We start from the raw sequence: 17,836 nt of genomic DNA, 5'->3' as shown, positions 1-17,836 counted from the left end.
CACCGCCGCCTCTGACCTCGAGCTTCGCCCCGAGTTCCGCAGCCGGGGACTGGCTGGGCCCGGGACGGAACCGCCGTTTCTCCCGCCCCAGATTCTCCTCCCGTGACCTCCGCGCCCGCCCTTAGGGCCCGGGGAAACCCGGGGCACCGCCTCGGGGCTGGTTTAGGGTTGCGGTTTGGAGCCCGCAGATTCGGACCCCGGCCGGAGCACCACGCCGGGGCAGATGTTTAGTTTCCCCGCGACGGCCGTTCGTCCGCGGCGAAGCCCGAGGCCGCCGCGCGCTGCCTTCGGCCCGGGCCGGTTCAGTGGGCTTCGAAAGCTCCAGAGCTCCAGGGGGAGATTTGGTGCGAACGCATCGACCACGTCTAGGCTGAGGAACTGCTCCCAAGCCAGCCCAGTCCGCGGCCCGGCCGGGCAGGGGCGGCGGAGGTGCCCTGGGGACGCTCGGGACACCCTGAATCTTCGCGCGCGAGTGGCAAAGGTCCTGTCTCGGGCCTCCAGGCCTGCGTCTCCGCCGTCTCTGCCCACCCGCATCCAGGCAGCACCTTCGGGCTTTCCTAATGGGATTTCTTCCCGGAGCAGGGTGTCAGGAGATGGAGAGAGTGAGCTCCTGGGGATTCTGAGAAAGGTTAGGACCGGGTTTTTCCTCAACAGGATCCTGGCTGCCACCTTCTCCTAAGTTTACCCAACGAAGCCGCTTCGGCCGAAGCGCTAAACAGGCGAGAGAAGTGTGGGATCCGCCCTCCCCGCGCCTAACTCCGCCGGCTCCGCGGTCCTGGGCCCCCAGCGCGAGCCCGCACCTGCCCGGCTCCGGCGAGGTCGGCGGAGCGTTGATTAGAATGCTACCCCAAATTCCCGTAACCCAGGTGGATGTCTCACAGCGGGATCCCGCCCTCCCTCCTCCCCAAACGTCCCCAAAGTAAACTTCAGCAAAACGGCGAACGGGAGAGTCCGACTCGAGGGAGGGGGGGTCACTCTGTTCCACGCTATCCTACTTGCTACCTGTTCATTAACTGATTGGGTATAATCTGGTTTCTATACTGGGTGGGTAACCCGGAGGAAAAGAAGAAAGAGAAGATGCGCTCGGCGTTAGCGGGAGCCCTACGGCCGCTCTTTTCTCAGGCCCGGACTGCGGCGCGTGGCAGCAAAAGCGAAGCCCTTTCCCAGGCTGGTGTGTTCGAGAGAGATACACTCATCAAAAAGGAAGGAGGAAAGACTATCCCGGATATTTTAATAGTAACAGGAACAAAGATGACGCGAACCCCATCAAATGAAACAATACTATTTTCATTCAATTGATCGCAAAGTGTCTTCGATTAATAACTTGGCACTTATTTAAACCGTTTTACAGAGGTGGAGCCGAAACATTTTGTACTGACAACACGTCATGAGATAACAGCATCTTCTTTTGTTTAAAATAACTTAATACACTAGAAAAAATATGGCAAATATAAATAATTTTGTTTTCATGGAGAACAAATAGTTACAAAGCTCAACCGCATACCAAAGTTCAGTGAGAAGAGCTTTTTCTCTTTCTTGTAAATTAGAAGGAAAAAATTAATAAAACTAAAGAGGCTTGCTAGATACAGATTGCTTAACCCAAGGTATCCCAGTTTAAATAGCTACATGAATTGAAACAAACAAAAAAAGATTACTTGAATAGATACACCTTTGTGAGATAAAATGCAAATGTTGAAAGTCAACCATCAGTTCACACATTATAGCCAAAATAAACTTTGTTCGTGTGTATCAACATATTTTACACAAACCTAGTGCCTGTATATAGCTGGGTGCTTTTTTAGGTGGATTTGTCTGGATAGAGAGCGGGAAATCAAGCACTGCCCTCAAATAGGACTTCCGGAAGCCAGCAGGAGGGAACAGAGAAACAGGGAGGGAGGGACTAACACCCATGGAGCGCCTACTGTGTGCTAGGCGTTGGACTTTATTTCTTTTGGTTTTCTGTCTTCTTTATCCTTCCCCCACACCTTTTGCCTGCCTCTGTCCGCTTGGAACACCAGAGTGTATTTCCTCCCTTCCCTCATGACTTTTCCCATTCGCCCCGCAGGATCAAAGACAGGGCAAATAGACATATATATCAATTTCCAGATGCTTCTGGTATTTTGTTGTTGTTGTTCTGAAGATGAAAATGGAGTGAGTGCACATGAGTAAAGAGGGGTAGGGGGAGACACCATCAATGGAATACAAGTAACATGCAAACCAGAATTTACTGTCAGCAGTCCGGACAGTTCTGCCATAATAATTTCTCAGGGAAATAATTGTCTGTGGCATCTTTTTTTGTATTAATATCATTTTTTTCCTCTTCTCGTTTTTGGACTTTCATCCCTTTTCTTGCTCTTCCATACATGGTGGGTTTAAACTCAAAGCATCTGATTCAACGTAAAAGGAGGCCCGCCTCTCTTATCAAATTTCTCGTATTAAAGTGAACTTCGCAGAAAAAGGTCAGTTTCAAAACCTGTGAACTTCCCAGCTGCGCACTTTTTTCATCATAATTATTTAAATAAGTATACCTCTTCCTTCTGTTTTGCCTTCTTAGCCCATTAAAAAAAAACACACATACATTTAAGTTGGTAAAACCCCCTCCCCCATTCTCTCGAGATTCGTCCAGGTTACTTTCCCGTATTTTTTTAATGTATAAAATACTTTAATTTTTTAAAACGGTTTTGCTCCTTCCTTCTCTCCGATTTCAGCTTCTGCGAAACAGCAATAAGAAATAAGTTTCCTTTCTCTTTTTTCTCAGGTTTGTCTTTTCTATTTTTTTCCTCATTTTTGTCACGATTTTATTTCTATGTGAGTCCATGTCGCAGCTTTGTCGTGAGCCACACTCCGCTGTCCACACTCTCTCGTCCAGTCTCTCTCCGGACTTCCCCAAACCCGCTCCTACAAAGCCCATTTCTAGGCCCTTGGGTGGACTGGGCAGGAGCCACGGGGCAGGTGCGCCGCGGGGGATCCCGGGTCTGGCGCGGAGTCCGGCCCTTCGAGTCCGGGCTGCAGAAGGGGACAGGGGCTTGTCGGCAGGGCGGAAAGAGGGCGGGCTCCAGGGATTCGAAGGGGGTAACGGAGAAGCTACGGAGCGCGGAGGGCGTGCAGGCTGAGCGCCGCGCGGGAGGCGCGACGGTGGCGCTGGCGGTGGCGTCACAGACCCAGGGCAGCCGCGTGCTTTTTGGCTTTCAGTCTGAGATCGGCGATGCTGGAGTTCTTGCTGGTAGTCTTGGCGGCAGCGGCAGCCGCCACTACTGAGGCGGCAGAGGCCGAGTCCGCGGCCAGCGTGGCAAGCGGCAGTCCGAAGGGCGGCGCCGGGAACATCATGTATGGCGCGTGCGCGGCCAGGTGCGGGTGCAGGTGGTGGTGCGCGTGCGCCACGGCGCTGTCCAGCTGCAGCTGCGCCTGAACCTGAAAGGACAAGGGCGTCACGTTGCAATGACTATCCTAGGGTGACAACAGAATAGAAACAAAGCATTAACGGCGTCCAGCTTGGCTGCAGCGAGGGTTAGGGGACGAGGGAGAGGGAGAGGGAGTTCGACTGTTCATCTTGTCCCGAGTGACTTTCTCAGCCTGTTGCTGAATCTGAGGCACAACAAGGATATTCCACTGTCCCCTGGGTCTCTGCTCAGTACTGGTTTATTGTCTTGGTTCCCGGGAGTCCCAGGAACCCCTATCTGCAAAAACTGGCCGCCCCTCGGAAGCTGGGCAGATGACTGGACGACACAGATATTGTGCTAAGGTAAAAATAACAATGATATTTTGGGAAGACTTGGCATGAGGGCTGTTACACTCCGATCTTGATGCTGCCAATAACACACTTATTCCACTACTAAAGCACCGCAGTATCAACAAGCAAACTACAAAACTGTTTTTTTTTTTTTAAATCTTACTTTAGGAAGTGATTGCATCTTCACCACAACTGGCGTAATTGTAAATCAGTACTTCTAACTTTGACCGTGGTTAAGAATTACTTGGGGGATCTTGTTACAATGCAGAGTCTGATTCAGGACACCTAAAGCTGACTTTCTAATAATCTCCCAAATAGTGTTGTTGTTGCTGCTGCTGCTGCTGCCTCTGGCCCAAAAGATCACCTTCTGAGCAGGAAGGGTCTTTTAAGATATGCCCTTCCTGTTGCCAGTCATTCTCTCTTGTTTCAAGAGTTAGCATCAGGATGCCAGAATCCTGTGGTTCCAAGACAGCGAAAGCTCCCTAACACTCACTTTCAATACATGGGCACATCCAGGTGTCTCCCCAGTCCAGGATGCGGGCAACTGAGAACTAATTCATGACATCACAGCAACGCTGAGTAGGGGTCCTGACTGAGGAAGGGGAAGGTCAGGCACTGGTTGGGAAAGGATTTCACCCTCAGGCTTGGGGAGCGGGGAGTTCAGAGCACTGGGATTTCCCAGGATTAAATCATTGCTGCAGGCTGTCCTTTTAAATTGTGGTCTTAAAGGTTGCTTTATGGCTAAGAAAGGGATTGCAGAGGCAGGACAGCCCTGGGAAGACCAAGGTTTCCCTTTTTACTGGAGATGAAGCTTTGTTTTCAGGGACAGCTTAAAAAACAAAACAAAAACCAAAACCAAATCTGAGTTGGGAGTCCTTTATTTTTCTTGTCAGAGGCATTTAATATTACTATGAGGTAGAAAATACCTGGAAAAATATTTATAGGGTTGCCGTAAAAACACTTTAGGACTAACCTCTGAATTGGATTTGACAAAATCTTAATCAAAAGGTTTTTCCTTCCTCTCCCCAAGTGCAATCTTTAGTGCATTTTTAAAGGACCAACTGGGGGTCCCACAAGGACAGAAAGAACTAGGAATTCAGTTCCTGACACTGTATACATGTTTAACGGGGTGTGTATTAGTGTCATTCTCAAAATTGATTCTCCAACCGTAAGGGTATTGGGGCTCTGAGAGAAGGGATGCTCAACAGTCCAAGCAAACATCCAGGTCTTTTCACATTTAAAAATAGCTTGAAACTAGGCTGTACTTGCCTGCTGAAATGGCATCCTTAAAGCACCTACATTGACATAGGGTGCAACTCGACAAGCTTCAAACTGGCTGGCAGCCCCTATGAGGACACCTGCAATACATGGGAACAAGACGTAACAATGTGAGGTTAACATTTCCAGTGGTGTTTTCTACAGTGCAGAACACAGAACTGATTTCTTTGGAATTGAAATGCTATCTTTCTAAACTATTGCCATATTTTAAATAACCATAATTTACTCCCAAACTTTAGGACTCTCATTAGCTGTCTTTATAGAATACTCTTAATTAAGAACTAGTACCATCGTCTTTGAAGTGGCTGTTTTTGTCTTTGTAATATCAATATGCTTCACCTCTATCTTTTTTACTTGGAATATCAAATGCTCCTTGTGTGAAAAGCATACCTTTATGGAGCTGATTTTCTTGTTTTCTACATTTAGCTCTTCGATTTTGAAACCAAACCTACAAGTGGGAGGGGAAAAAAGAAAATCTCAATATCATAACTCAAAAAATTAAAAGTACAATGGGAAAATAACAATTATTTTAGGCAAGAATTGGGTGACATAGCAAGCAATCTTTGAATTATGTAAAATAGCCTCAATGTCCAAAGTTAAAAATCTAAGTGAGCTAAACAAATAAGATGGATTTCACAGACTTTTACAAGATAAATTGGTTTTCTGAGTTACTATTAGTCGTGGTTTCATCTTTCTACTAACAGTGTCCCCCAAACTCTCCCTGGTACCTGATACCAATGTGATAATGGGTTTAAATGTTGGCCAGCAAAGATCTGAGAACAATGTGCTCATTAATAGCCTGTAATATTAATTAGCTTCATCTTAAAGAAAAACCAAACACCAAAGCAAATAATGACTCTTTTGGAGGGGGAGGGAGTTGTAAGGGAGGGGGAGAGGTAATTAGTCTCATAAAAGCCTCACTACAAAGAAATGTAAAATTTCTCCATTCCTCTGTGCAGCAGAGTGTAACACAGCAGCAGAATAATTGTACCATTATCATGATAATCTAATTGCTTCTATAGAAAAAGCACTGCTAGTAGTTAAGATTGTACAGAAACATTTAGAAAATACTCTGAAACTTAAATAAAATTATGAAAAAAAGACCAACAATATAGTTCACCTCTTAAAAGAAAAATAAGAAGAGTACTCTGTAAAGTGGGAGGGGTTTAAATCAAGTAACTCCTGGGTACTATCTTCTGGATAGTACCTGCTTAAATAAACTTGCCAACTTTTTGAGGCAGTATAACAGATTTTAAAAAAAATTCAAATAAAGCTTGCTTTTACACTCCAGTTCCAATAATGCAGCATATTGATTGATTCACAAATTAATGTTTAAAAACCCCATGAAAGTAAAATATTGCTTCAGAGCCTTTTTTAGTATGTTTTTGAAAGCAAGTGTCATAGTCAATGTAAATCTTCAGAAATTCCCCTGTTACTTAGTATAATAGAAGGGTGGATTTCATGCCAGGGTGGCATCCTTTGTGTAACTCGAATGGCCTGAGGCTTCTTGCCTCTTTTTTCCCCTAGAAGAGTAGAGATTGAGATACTAATACTCATAACTGTAATAATTATCATCATGTTTTTAAGAGGTTGCTGAGCCTCTGGAGATCTCAGCGCACAGAGCAAGGCAGGAGAGGCTGAAAAAAGAAGGTTCCGCTGTTGATGCTGTGATGACCAAGGTGGCCTATTATTACTTTCCCCCTTCAGTGTGACTGCTCTGTTTTTTTTTCCCCCCTGATCCTATTACAAGATGCGCTGAAACCCCATAAGAATTGTGCATAGTTCGCTACAGATGGTGGTCTCTGTGCCCAGAGACTCAGGGAGTATCTGTTACAGCGATACTTTGTAACAGCTGCAGATGTTCGGGCCTAAAACTGCTCCATGTGTTCAAACAAATAATGACCATCATTTTCTCCCATTTTATTATTTAAACAGAAATATAATCTTAAACATTTAAATTTGTCCCCCCAAATTCTGGAAGGATATGCATGCATATACATATATAATTTTCCTCCTTAAATACCCCCAAAGCCAACTTTTGCTGTGATATTCGCTTCCACAACCAATCAACAAATCGGCTTCGATCTTAACTTCAGAGGGAATGGCACTTGCTGGGAAATGCCAATGGTTCAAGATATGTGGGTTGTTTTAAAATTGACTTTCTATAGGTTCGGGTTTCTTGCCTTGGTTAAGCAAACAAAGAGTGACCAAAATGCATTTGTTTCTCTGCTGTTTCACCCACAGTTTGAGATTCACTGCAGACTGTAAATTTTTACACTTAACAGTTGTTAATTTCCTTTACAGTCTGTACATCTATAAACCTAATTGGCATATCCGCTTGGCAAACCTAGACCCAGGAACAGACCCTCAATGAAACTCAGCTCGACTGAGTAAAATACTCATTGTAACTTTTAAGGCGCCCAGAGATAAAACGTTTTCTGTGAGTTTTTTTTTTTTTAAGGCTTATAAAATAGGCCCATTAGGATTAAACCACATTAAAGTCAGAGTGAGGCAAGGGGGGGTTTTATAGAAACTCTGGGAGCAAGCCCAGCTAAAGCTTTCTTCTGCAGCGAACATATGTTTGGATGGGGTGGAAAGGCTATAGGAGTAATATTTACTTTGGAAAATAAGACCTCTAAGAAAGATATCCTTTCTTTTCATTTCTCACAACAGACAAAGTGGCATCTTCGGTGTGTGGCACCCCTCCTCCCCCCCACCCGAACCAAGCCCCCTAAGGTCCCTGGGCCCAGCCTCCACCTCTCCGCAGCCGGGTACCTGCACTCGAGCCTCCGACAGCCCCAGCCGCTGGCTCAGTTCCTCCCGCATGAAGGCGTCCGGATAGTGAGTCTCGTCAAAAAGCCTCTCTAGCTCATTGAGTTGTTCCAGCGTGAAATTGGTCCGACTTCGCCTCTGCTTAATTTTGGTCTGGCCTTCGTCCTCCATCCCTTTTGCATCCTCTTTGCGATCCTTCAGCTCCGGGGACACTGGAGGGGGCACCACGGACGGGGCCACACGTGCGTCCACGAGTGCACACACCAACACACACACACAGGCGCACGCGCGCACGCACACACACACACACACACGGACAAAAACAGCACAGCAAACCCCGTTACCAGATTTGTATCGGAGGAGAGGGGATTCTACCCTCTCCCAGAATTCCCGTCCAGCCCCTCACACTGCTCAGAGAAAGAAGATCCTGGAGTTCTGTCTGGGTGGCAGCCCCGGGCAAGGTGGGCACGCACCACCCCCTCTGCGCAGCTGTGGCCTCAGCTCACCGCCTCACTGTCCACCCCCCGACCTCCCCCGCAGACACCGAATGCATTCCATTCACCCTTGTCTCACACCCACTTTCACCCGCGCACTCACAGAAACCACTAGGGCCGTGCCAGGCCTTTCCCAGAACGCGGTCCGGGCAGAGGGGCGCGGCGAGGCCACGCACTGGCCTCCACACCGGCCATTCCCGGAGGGCTGGCTCGTTCTCAGGCCATTTCTCGCCGACACCGACCTTCTGCCTCCCTCAAACTTGCTGTTCTAATTTAGGAACAATTGGACCGAAGGGTCGCAGCCTGAGACCACCACCCGGGTGCTGCGTGGCTCATGGAGCCACAACCGCGGGCGCCAAACCCCAGCTACCCCGTGGGCGGTCCCACCAGCGGCCAGATAGCCCTCGTCCCCCTTGCGCGACCAGGGTCGCAGGAGCACAGGTGCCCACGCCATGTTGGCGGCCTGGAGGGCTTGTCGCCCACGCCCGGCCAGAAGGCAAGAGGCAGAAAATCAGCCTCGGGTGGCCAGCGAAACCGGCGGCCGTCTCTGTTCTCCCTTTCTCCCTCCCGGGTGGAAACGCAGACTCGATCCTAAACGCTTAAACCCACAGAGATCAACAGGTTCACGCAGAACATTCGCGATCCTCGGTTTCTATTGGTTGCTCAAAGCCTTTTCATGCATCCAGCAGCTCGGATGTTTAATAAAATATGCATTTTTCTGCTCTGGGTTGCACACACCCATTGCTTCTTTCCTCTCCTCTTCCATTTAAAAATAGGCGCTTGTGCGAGCCTGAACCATACAGAGGCAAATTATATATAATATCTATATCTATATAATATATTTGGCCAAGGGGCAGTGATCAGAGGGAGCCGGATCCAATATCAACATGACCCCCCCCCCACCCAAAAAAAAAAAAATCTTCGTCCTCTGCTCCAGAGTCGGAAGAGACTCAGGTTTTTAAGGTGTCAAAGCTGAGATGAGATAGTTGAGGTTGTTTGGCTGCTCGCAGTTATTCCCGACCCAGGATCCTGATTAAACATGGGAGTTAAAAATCATTTCTGGAAGAGCAGGTCTGCAGAGAAATTAATACTTGCCCTCAGCTTGGAAATCAGCAAGCCTAGGAATTGCGGCGGCCGGGGTTCAGACCTGCACCTTCTGGCCAGCGAACCCAGGGCCTCGAGCTGAGGACCCACTGCCAGGAGGTTGCGCTGGGCCCCTTGGCAGTTATTCCACCACTTTCTAAATGTAGGAGCAACTGATACCAGGTTTGGGGGAAGAAGAGCTGCTTAGATCTTAACCCAGCCTGGCCATCTAGACACACAGATCTTGAGTGCTGCCCGCATTTCTGGTTCTCAGAGTTCGTTTAGTGAACATTCGTCCTTCCCCCAGGCTCTTGTAGCAAACACGGGGGACAATTTAATAGAAAAATATTTCCACTGATATTTCAGTGAAATTTAAACGGGAAAACACACCAGATTCTGCCAAAAGGGGCGGACAAACTTTGTCTATTTCTTGTCATCCACACAATGGATGGCCCTCAAAGTTTTGAGGCTTCAGGGAGAAAGATGTCCAAATTTCACGTTGATTAATAGACTTAATATAATTTCTATTTCGCCCCCAAATTTCCACTTAGTGGCCTAAACAGGAACAGACCGTGTTATAAACAACCTAATTGCTTGCTTAAATATGTGATTCTACGCATGCCACATATTTTCTTAATTGGAAAAATATGGCAGTACACCAGTTACTGCAGGCACCAAGTGCCAAATTAATTTTATTGTTGAACTCCTTTGAATTGGTACAGGACGCTCCACCATTAGATAAAGCCGTTTGCCAACACTTCGCTGGCACCAAAGGAGTTTTTCCTCCCCCCAGATCAGAGTACTGGATAATTCGAAGCAGTAAAGGAATTGCGTACAACAAACCCTAAAATGAATCCTAAACGCCTCGCCCGGGAGCAGCAGCATAGCCCGGACCTTATTCTGCCTTGGCTTCGTTCTTTCATCGCGCAAAGAAAATGGGAAGTTTGGTCCCCTAAAGATCCAAAGACTCTGGGTCTTTGCGGAGTTCCAAGGGGGCTCGGGCGGCGGCCCGAGAGCCCCGTGGGTGACCCAAGGGTGACGCTGCCCTCTGTCCCCTTCTCTCTGTCCCTCTCTCGCTTAGGCCGGGGAGGGGGGTAGGCTGCCGTAAACTCTCGCTAGACGCCGGCCTCCCCCCTCCGCTGGGTCCGGTCCCAGCCAGCACCCCTTGCCACAGTCTAGTCCCCACGAACTTGCACATCTGCCCCGCGGGCCGTCCGGACTGCGGGCCGGTCCTCCCGCCAGGGAAAGCTGCATTTCAATGCGGTGGGAGCATCTGGGGAGGACACGCGCAAACCCCACGCGCCCCCCACCCCCCGGCACACACGCATCAGGACCCCACCCACGACCGTACACACTGCCGCGGACGCCCACCCCCTCCAATATCTCTCCAGCTTCCAGAGCCGGGATCCCGGGGAGACCCGGTCCGCGTCCCGCCCCCCTCCCCGCGGGGCCGCTCGAGAGGGGTCAGCTAAGGCGGGAAAGGGAACTGCGGCTGGGGGATCGGGCCGTTACCCTCGGTCAGCCGCGGGCTGCCCGGCTCCCGGCTCCTCTCGGCGGCGCCCATGTCCAGCTCCCGGCCGGGAGAGCGCCCTCCTCCAGCTCCTCCGCCTGCTCCTCCTCCTCCTCCTGCACCTCCTCCGCCTCCTCCGCCTCCGCCTCCGCCTCCTCCGCCGCCGCCTCCGCCGGCCGCCCGGACTGCCGGGCTGCTGCGGTCGTCGCGGCCGGGCTCGGCGCAGCCGCTCGGCTCCTTGGCCCCGCGCAGCGGCCCGCTCTCCAGCACCTCTCGGTACGTGATCGCCTCCTTCTTCTCCTTCACTTTCTGGTCAAAGGACTTGGAGACGAACGCCGTAAGTTCTTCCATCGCCGCCGCCGCCGCCGCCCGTCGGCCCCGCGCCCAGCCGCTCCCAGCCGAGCCCCGCTCCTTTTTTCCTCCTCCTTTTCTTACTGCTCCAGCCCCCCCAATAACAACACATCAATGGGGCAGGGGTGGGGGAGGAGCGGGAGGAGGAGGAGGAGGAGGAAGAAGAAGAGAAGAAAGAAGAAAGAGGAGGAGAAGTAGAAGGAGAACGAGAAGTGAGAAGAGGAGGAGGAGGACGAAGACGAGGAGGAGGAGGAGGAGGACTGGGAGCGGAGGGGGCGGCGGGGGAGGGGCGGGGGCGGCGGGGCCGCGGCCCGGGCTTCCCCGCCGGAGCGCGCTCGTTGGATGTTAAGATCTTTGACAATTCTTCCTGCCGAGAGTTCAGGTCCGATAGCGACGCTGCGCTTGAAGTCTCACTATTTATACTTCCTTAAGACGGCCCTCGTTCCGAGTCAATTACCTCCCCTGCAACTCGAGCGAGCCCCTTCCCGGGGAGCAGCAGCCGCGCCACTACCTGGGGTGGGGGGGGAGGGAGGGGAGAGAGTGAGAGAGGGAGAGCGAGAGCGTGAGCGAGAGAGAGAGCGAGAGAGAGAGCGAGAGAGAGAGAGGCGGAGAGCGCGCAATTGAGGCTGGAGTCGGGGCCGGTGCGGGCGCGGGCTGACAGCGCGGGGACCCGAGCCGTGGGGGAGGAGGAAGGTCCCCGCCGTCCAGGCTTCAGCGAGCCCCGGCCTCCTGTGCGCTCGGTCATTCATCCAGGATTGACAAGGATCCCTAATTAATTTAATTAGACGTGGGTTTTGCGTTGGTGTCACGACTTAGTTAAGCGCTGGGGAGCTGGATGGACTCCGCGGGGGCGGGGCCAGCAGGAAACTGACAAGTGCGCGGCTCGCAGAGTCGGGCGAGGATCCCCACCCCGCACCGACCCCACAGCCTTCCCTGTTGCTCCGGGCCGCGCAGCCGCTCAGCTCCGCAGGGCTGCCTGCAGCCCCTGCCCCGCATCGGCGCCCGGCGGCTTAGAGGCCCTACCCGCCGTCCCGCATCCTGCCCCGCGCACCACTCCCGCATCGCTGCCCCGCTGCCCCGACCCCAGCCGCAGCTCCACCGCGCGGCCTCATTCTAGCTTCACAGCCCTGCCAAGACCGGAGCGGCTCTTCTTAGGAGGTTCCCGGCCCGCAGCCAGGCTGAGCTCGCCTCGTCACCCCGCGTCACGACCTGCTCTGAGAGATTCGCCCACGGCTCTCGACTTGGAGTCCGAGCCGACCTGGCTGGAGGGGCCGGTCGGTGACACGTTTCCCCAGCAGCAGCTGCTCCCAGACTGACCCCATTTTAAAGTGTCAGCGCCCAGCCGAGGACAGTTCGCCCCGGCTTCCCGTCGGGGTGTGTGTGGGGGGTATCTCAACATTCTCTCCCTTCTTCCCAACTCCCTGCGTCCGGACCCCTCCCACGATCAACTGCAGGAGCTCTTCCTTAGCACCCTGGGAAATGGTCTAGTTAGTTTCCTCATCCTGACAAACAAGAGATTATCCCTCTAGGAGTTTGGGGGGAAAAATCGACATTAACTTTGTGCCCCGACTAATTTTACTAATTGTAGAATGTTCGAAAAAGAGGTGGTTGCCGGGAGAAAGTCTCTCTCTCGTCTTTCTCTCACTAAGACAACGGCTTAAAAGGGAATGCCTGGGTTATGTTCACTAAGGCCGTTTGTTCTGTGTTCCGAGTCATCTGCCCGCACTGTGCAGAACAGGGGTTGGGAGAATTATCTGGGTAGGGCTCGCAAGAACATCTTCGTCCGGAAAGTTATGTAAACAAATACACCTCTTTCAGTGCGGCTTTGGCGACATTTCCAAGCGCCATGACTGTTAATACAGGCTTTCCAAAGGTAATTTGTATTAAAGGTAATTTGTTATTTTCTTGGATCTAATATTCAGTAAAAATAAAAGCAATTACAGAACGTTAATACTTATATCTTCTACTCTTTGGATAGAGCATCAAAACACAGCGGATAATTTGAGAAGTTCTATTACAGTAACCTGAAACAGTTGTAAAAAGGGAACACAATTGTACCTTGATGTATGTTTCTTGAAATATATGTAAAGAGAGACTATCTGTAACTTTGGCATACTACAATATGGTGGCTCCTCTGGTTAAAATGTTCACACTTAGTGAATTTAAGGAAGATGGAAATTATAATTTTTAGAAATACTGCTTTTCCTTTTTTTCTGAAGTCATCTTTCCCTCTTCTTAAAACATTTCTTTTTTTTTTTTTTGGTATTCTAGGAGGAAGAATTAAGATCTTTAACTTTTCAGTAGCAATAGCTTTTAGATATCAATGAATTAGATAAGCACTTGCATTTGTTTGACTACACCGTAAAAGAGACTCACATACTCAAACTTTCCCAAGTTATATGAAACACGGTTTCACAGTAAGTCTAGGGCTATTCTCTGTAAGTACTTAAATTCTGATATTATCAAAGAGGAATAATCATAAAACTTGAGTCTTTTATGAAAATCATTTTTAAAGACTATTTAGCATAATGGCCAGTAATGGGGTCATCTAAATGAATTTGATGCTCAAAGAGATCTCATTCTAAGATGTCAAATACGTATTAGTAGGCAGCTCCAAAATAAAATATGAAAAGCCTGATAGAGTTCAGGAGACCCATCCACTTCTTTACTTTTTCAGGACCAAGACTTGTAAGTTCTATCTACTAATCTAGAGGGAAAGATGAACACTTTCATCAGGGAAGGTTCAGACACAGCTGTTGTCCAATTCAAGCTAATAGATATTTCCATGATCTCAGCTCATTGGCTCATTTTATATTTAGGAATACTGGTGTTTATATCAGACCGAGTTATTAGAAATCCGCAGTGTCTGACCACAGACTCCCACTGGCCTAGGGAAAGTTTAGTTTTTAAAAAATACAGGGCTGTAACATCAAATACTGATGCATGCTCAGAAAGTTTTAATGATGCTTCACTAAAGAGCAAATGTTTTCTGGAGACAAGACATGTCAAAACTCAGTTTTGGTAAAAAGGATTGAGGGGAAAGCTTAGCTGACAGTGTGCTGACAGATATACAGGTTCTAATAAAATTCAGGACCCTAAGGGTTCCCCCAGCTCTTGAATTATTTAAAATAAACATGTAATATTGCAGTTGTTTTACAGCTGTTCCTGAAAACTGGTTAGTTAAGGCATAACTACTTACAAGAAATATACTGTGCATCTCAAGTGTTTGCAGAAAATTGTTACTTGGTTATCTAGCAGTTGTGAATAGTTGGTTTCACAGTCGATCCAAACCAAGCGTTAGCTTTGCTTACTTGCAGTAAATTAGGGGAAAGTGACTTTTCATGCAAGAAAAAAAATATAAGGTACTATGTGTTACAGAAAATGCTGACTTGCTTTAATTTCTGTTGGTTTAAAAAATTAAAAAAAAATCCTATGTGCATTTGATTTCTCTTTCAGAAGAAACTTTCACTCCCCGCCTCGGGCAGTTTCTGCTTATTCCTCTACGCACTTTAATCTGAGAAACTAATTTGCACCCAACTTGTGAGTGCCTTCACCTTCAGGGCAGAAGAAACAGTGGCTTTTAATGCAGTTTTGCAAATAAATCATTACAATTTAATCACACACGAGTCTATACAGACACACTCCCATGATTTATTATTGTTGGGTGAATTTCCCCCTCCCGCAGCTCGAGATAACCAGTTTTGTTACGTGTGGGTGTCTTAAACATAACTTCCTACAATGCAGATTAGTTTACTGATTATATATGACAATAACGACGACGACTAAGGCAGTAATACCCTCTAGTCCAACCTTTATTGCTTTCTGGAAACAAGGAAATCAAATTAAACAAGCTCGCAAAATAAACACCAAACAAAAAATTGGCGGCGTGACAATCTATTCGCTCGGCATTCCTGTCTCCTGGCAGCCTCCATCGATGCACTCGGAAGCTCGGCTGAGGTTGCCTGGCGCTGGAACCAGGAAGGCGCTGAGCTTAAACTGAAGCAAGTTCGGAGGACGCTGGCGGCGCCCTTGTCCGAAGAAACGTTTCTAGGTCTGCGGCCCTTGAACATCAACGGGAGGTGTGAGCCTGACGACCCGGATCCAGGTGATGCCCGAGTCCAAGACCTGGGGGGCGGCATTCGTGGCTGCTGGGCTCTGAGGCCCTGCTCGGGAGCGAGGCTGCGTGGGGCCTGGCGCAGTCTGTGGCCCAGAGCCGGCCGCGGGGTGGGCGGCTGCCCCGCGCCGCGCGCATGCGCTCCGCACCTGGGCTGTTGTGGACCCCGGGCCCTACGCTGGGGGCCGCGGTCGGTGGGCGGCTGTAGGCCTCAAGCCTGGGCCTCTGTCTGGAGGTCGTGTGGGAGCATGAGCTGCCTCGCTTTCGCTGCTCTGTGCCCCACTGCCGCGTCCTTGAGCGCTGTTTCGGGATTTCCAGCCTAGCGCTTCCTCCCTAGCTGGAGGTAGGGTGGAGCAAGAGGGAGCCTGTTTTGGGTGCACTGGATCCCACCCACTCTTCTGTTTCTATCTTGGATCCAGTCGCCTCTGACTCCGCACACACCTATTTGCTGAGAGGAGAGGTGGCGCAGGATGAGATAGACTTTCATGTCTTGGGATATAAACATACCGGGAACACACTCTGTAGTCCCTTGACTTCTGGACCCGTGGCCATGTGACCAGGAGCATAGACTCTGTGTACATTTAGGAGAAAGTGTAGTGTACCGTAAGCATGTTGTCTGTTGTGGAGTTTAGGTTGACTTTAACATAATTTCCTCCTTAGAGATTTTTGTAATTTGAAGTGGAAACCTTAAATTTTTCTTTTTTCATTTCCAGAATTAACTACTCCAGCTGTTTTAGTTAACTAGTTGGTGGGTAGTTAAATCGATTCAAAAGTCTTGTGTTGTCAAAACAAAGAATTTGACTTGTGATTTTTGAAAGTAAACGTAAAAGCTGTAAGTGAAGGAGGTATGCAGATTTTGAGGCTTAGTTTGGAGCAGATGTGATCGGTGTAGCCTTGTGAGGAAACCAGGTATCCTTGAAGAACCTCTCTAGTCTTAGAGTTTATAAATATTCACTTTTTAAAAAAATGTATTAGAATTAAGCAGACATCTTTTTTTCTTTAAGATTTATTTATTCAGTTGAAAGAGTTACACAGAGAGAGAAGGAGAAAGAGGGAGAGAGAGAGAGAGAGAGGTGTTTTCCATCCACTGGTTCACTCCCCAGTTGGCTGCAACGGCAGGAGCTGCGCTGATCCAAAGCCAGGAGGTAGGAGCTTCCTCCAGATCTTCCCACGTGGGTACAGGGGCCCAAGGACTTGGGCCATCTTATACTGCTTTCCCAGGCCATAGCAGAGAGCTGGATCAGAAATGGAGCAGCCAGGACTTGAACTGGTGTCCATAAGGGATGCCGGCACTGCAGGTGGTGGCTTTACCTGCTACGCCACAGCACTGGCCCCTGAAGCAGACATTTGAGGTTTGATTTTTTTTTTTTAAGATTTTATTTATTTATTTGAGAGGTAGAGTTACAGAGAGAGGAGAGACAGAAAGATCTTCCATCTGCTGATACACTCCTTTTAGGCCATAAAGGCTGGAGCTGGGCAGATCTGGAGCCAGGAGCTTCTTCAGGGTCTCCCACGTTGGTGCAGTGGTCTAAGCACTTGAGCCATCTTGTGTTGCTTTCCCAAGTGCATTAGCAGGGAGCTGGATCAGAAGTGGAGCGGATGGGTCACAAACTGTTGCCCCTATGGGCTCCACAGTGCTGGCCCCAATACCCACTTTCTTTGAATGCAAAGATTCTTGCTAAGGAGAGCACCTGATTACTGTCTGTTGTTCAATCAGAGGACTAAAAAATGACTAAATTGAAGAATCCGTCTGTTTATTGACCTTACCAATTCAACCAGTCTCAGCAAAGTTAACTTGTGAATTGGAAAACTTACATAATAGGGTTAATAATATATGTATACATGTATTTTCTGTTTTTATTTTATTATTAAAAAGATTTTATTTATTTGAAAGGCAGAGTTAGAGAGAGAGAGAGAAAGATCATCTATCTGCTGGTTGACTCCCCAAATGATTGCAGTGGCCGAAGCTGGGCAGATCTGAAGCCAGGAACCAGGAGCTTCTGGGTCTCCTACGTGGGTGCAGAAGCCCAAACACTTGGACCATCTTTCACTGCTTTCCCAGGCACAGTAGTAGGGAGCTGGATTAGAAGTGGAGTAGCTGGGACTTCAACTGGCACCCATTTAGGATGCTGGCGCTGCAAGCGGTGGCTTTACATGCTATGCCAGAGCACTGGCCCTTTGTTTTTATTTTCAAACTCTTGGGAAATTCTGTGTCATTGATAAAAGGTGTGCTAATTTTTAAGATTAGTTGCAATAGGAGAATTTTTTTTAAAGGTTTATTTATGTATTTGAAAGGCAGAGCTTACAGAGAGCGAAAGAGGTAGAGAGAGAGGGATCTTCCATCCACTGGTTCACTCCTCAAATGGCCCCAGTAGAGCTGCTTCTGGGTCTCTCACATGGATGCAGGGGCTCAAGGATTGGGCCATCTTCCGCTGCTTTCCCAGGCACATTAGCAGGGAGCTGAATTGGAAGTGGAGCAGCCAGGACTTGAGCTGGCACCTGTA

General features: G+C 48.9%; 2 protein-coding genes and 1 long non-coding RNA gene across 7 annotated transcripts in view; 2 read left to right on the top strand and 1 right to left on the bottom strand.

Moving 5' to 3' along the window:
• Positions 1–1,214: 1,214 nt before the first annotated feature.
• On the bottom strand, positions 1,215–11,398 carry SHOX2 (SHOX homeobox 2). Of its 3 annotated transcripts, XM_051859079.2 has the most exons (6): positions 10,869–11,398; positions 10,197–10,276; positions 7,784–7,992; positions 5,399–5,456; positions 5,000–5,088; positions 2,210–3,447 (listed from the first exon to the last, which is right to left on the bottom strand). In XM_051859079.2, exons 1-6 carry the CDS (start codon positions 11,216–11,218, stop codon positions 3,154–3,156), a joined length of 1,080 nt encoding a protein of 359 aa, XP_051715039.1. In that variant the 5' UTR covers positions 11,219–11,398; the 3' UTR covers positions 2,210–3,153. The 3 variants fall into 3 exon arrangements, with proteins under 3 accessions (XP_051715037.1, XP_051715038.1, XP_051715039.1); XM_051859077.2 differs by lacking the exon at positions 10,197–10,276 and having other exon boundaries at positions 1,215–3,447; positions 10,870–11,398; XM_051859078.2 differs by lacking the exon at positions 10,197–10,276 and having other exon boundaries at positions 1,215–3,411; positions 10,870–11,398.
• On the top strand, positions 3,607–7,810 carry LOC103350434 (uncharacterized). The gene is made up of 3 exons (XR_518437.4): positions 3,607–3,742; positions 6,596–6,687; positions 7,682–7,810. It is a non-coding gene; the product is annotated as an uncharacterized lncRNA (long non-coding RNA).
• The window catches only part of RSRC1 (arginine and serine rich coiled-coil 1), a 453,198-nt gene continuing 446,411 nt past the window's right edge, over positions 11,050–17,836 (top strand). The window contains exons 1-2 of one of the 3 annotated variants that reach the window (XM_070072602.1): positions 11,050–11,143; positions 15,144–15,323. The gene's annotated coding sequence lies outside the window, so the exon portion shown is untranslated. Of the gene's footprint in view, positions 11,144–14,674; positions 15,324–15,481; positions 15,676–17,836 lie in introns of those variants that run through there. The other 2 variants (XM_070072601.1, XM_070072603.1) reach the window with 2 other exon arrangements.

This window comes from Oryctolagus cuniculus, chromosome 4 (assembly GCF_964237555.1).
Source record: "Oryctolagus cuniculus chromosome 4, mOryCun1.1, whole genome shotgun sequence".
NCBI lineage: Eukaryota > Metazoa > Chordata > Mammalia > Lagomorpha > Leporidae > Oryctolagus > Oryctolagus cuniculus.
This window is presented reverse-complemented; position numbering and strand designations above follow the sequence as displayed.

Bases quoted from the DNA above. Each gene is read 5' to 3' on its own strand.
- SHOX2 (XM_051859079.2), bottom strand. From the start codon at position 11,218: ATGGAAGAACTTACGGCGTTCGTCTCCAAGTCCTTTGACCAGAAAGTG. The intron at 5,457-7,783 runs GTACCCGGCTGC...TCCCACTTGTAG, and splicing joins TGTCGGAGGCTCGAGTGCAG to GTTTGGTTTCAAAATCGAAG. The intron at 3,448-4,999 runs GCAAGTACAGCC...TTGTCACCCTAG, and splicing joins TAAGGATGCCATTTCAGCAG to GATAGTCATTGCAACGTGAC.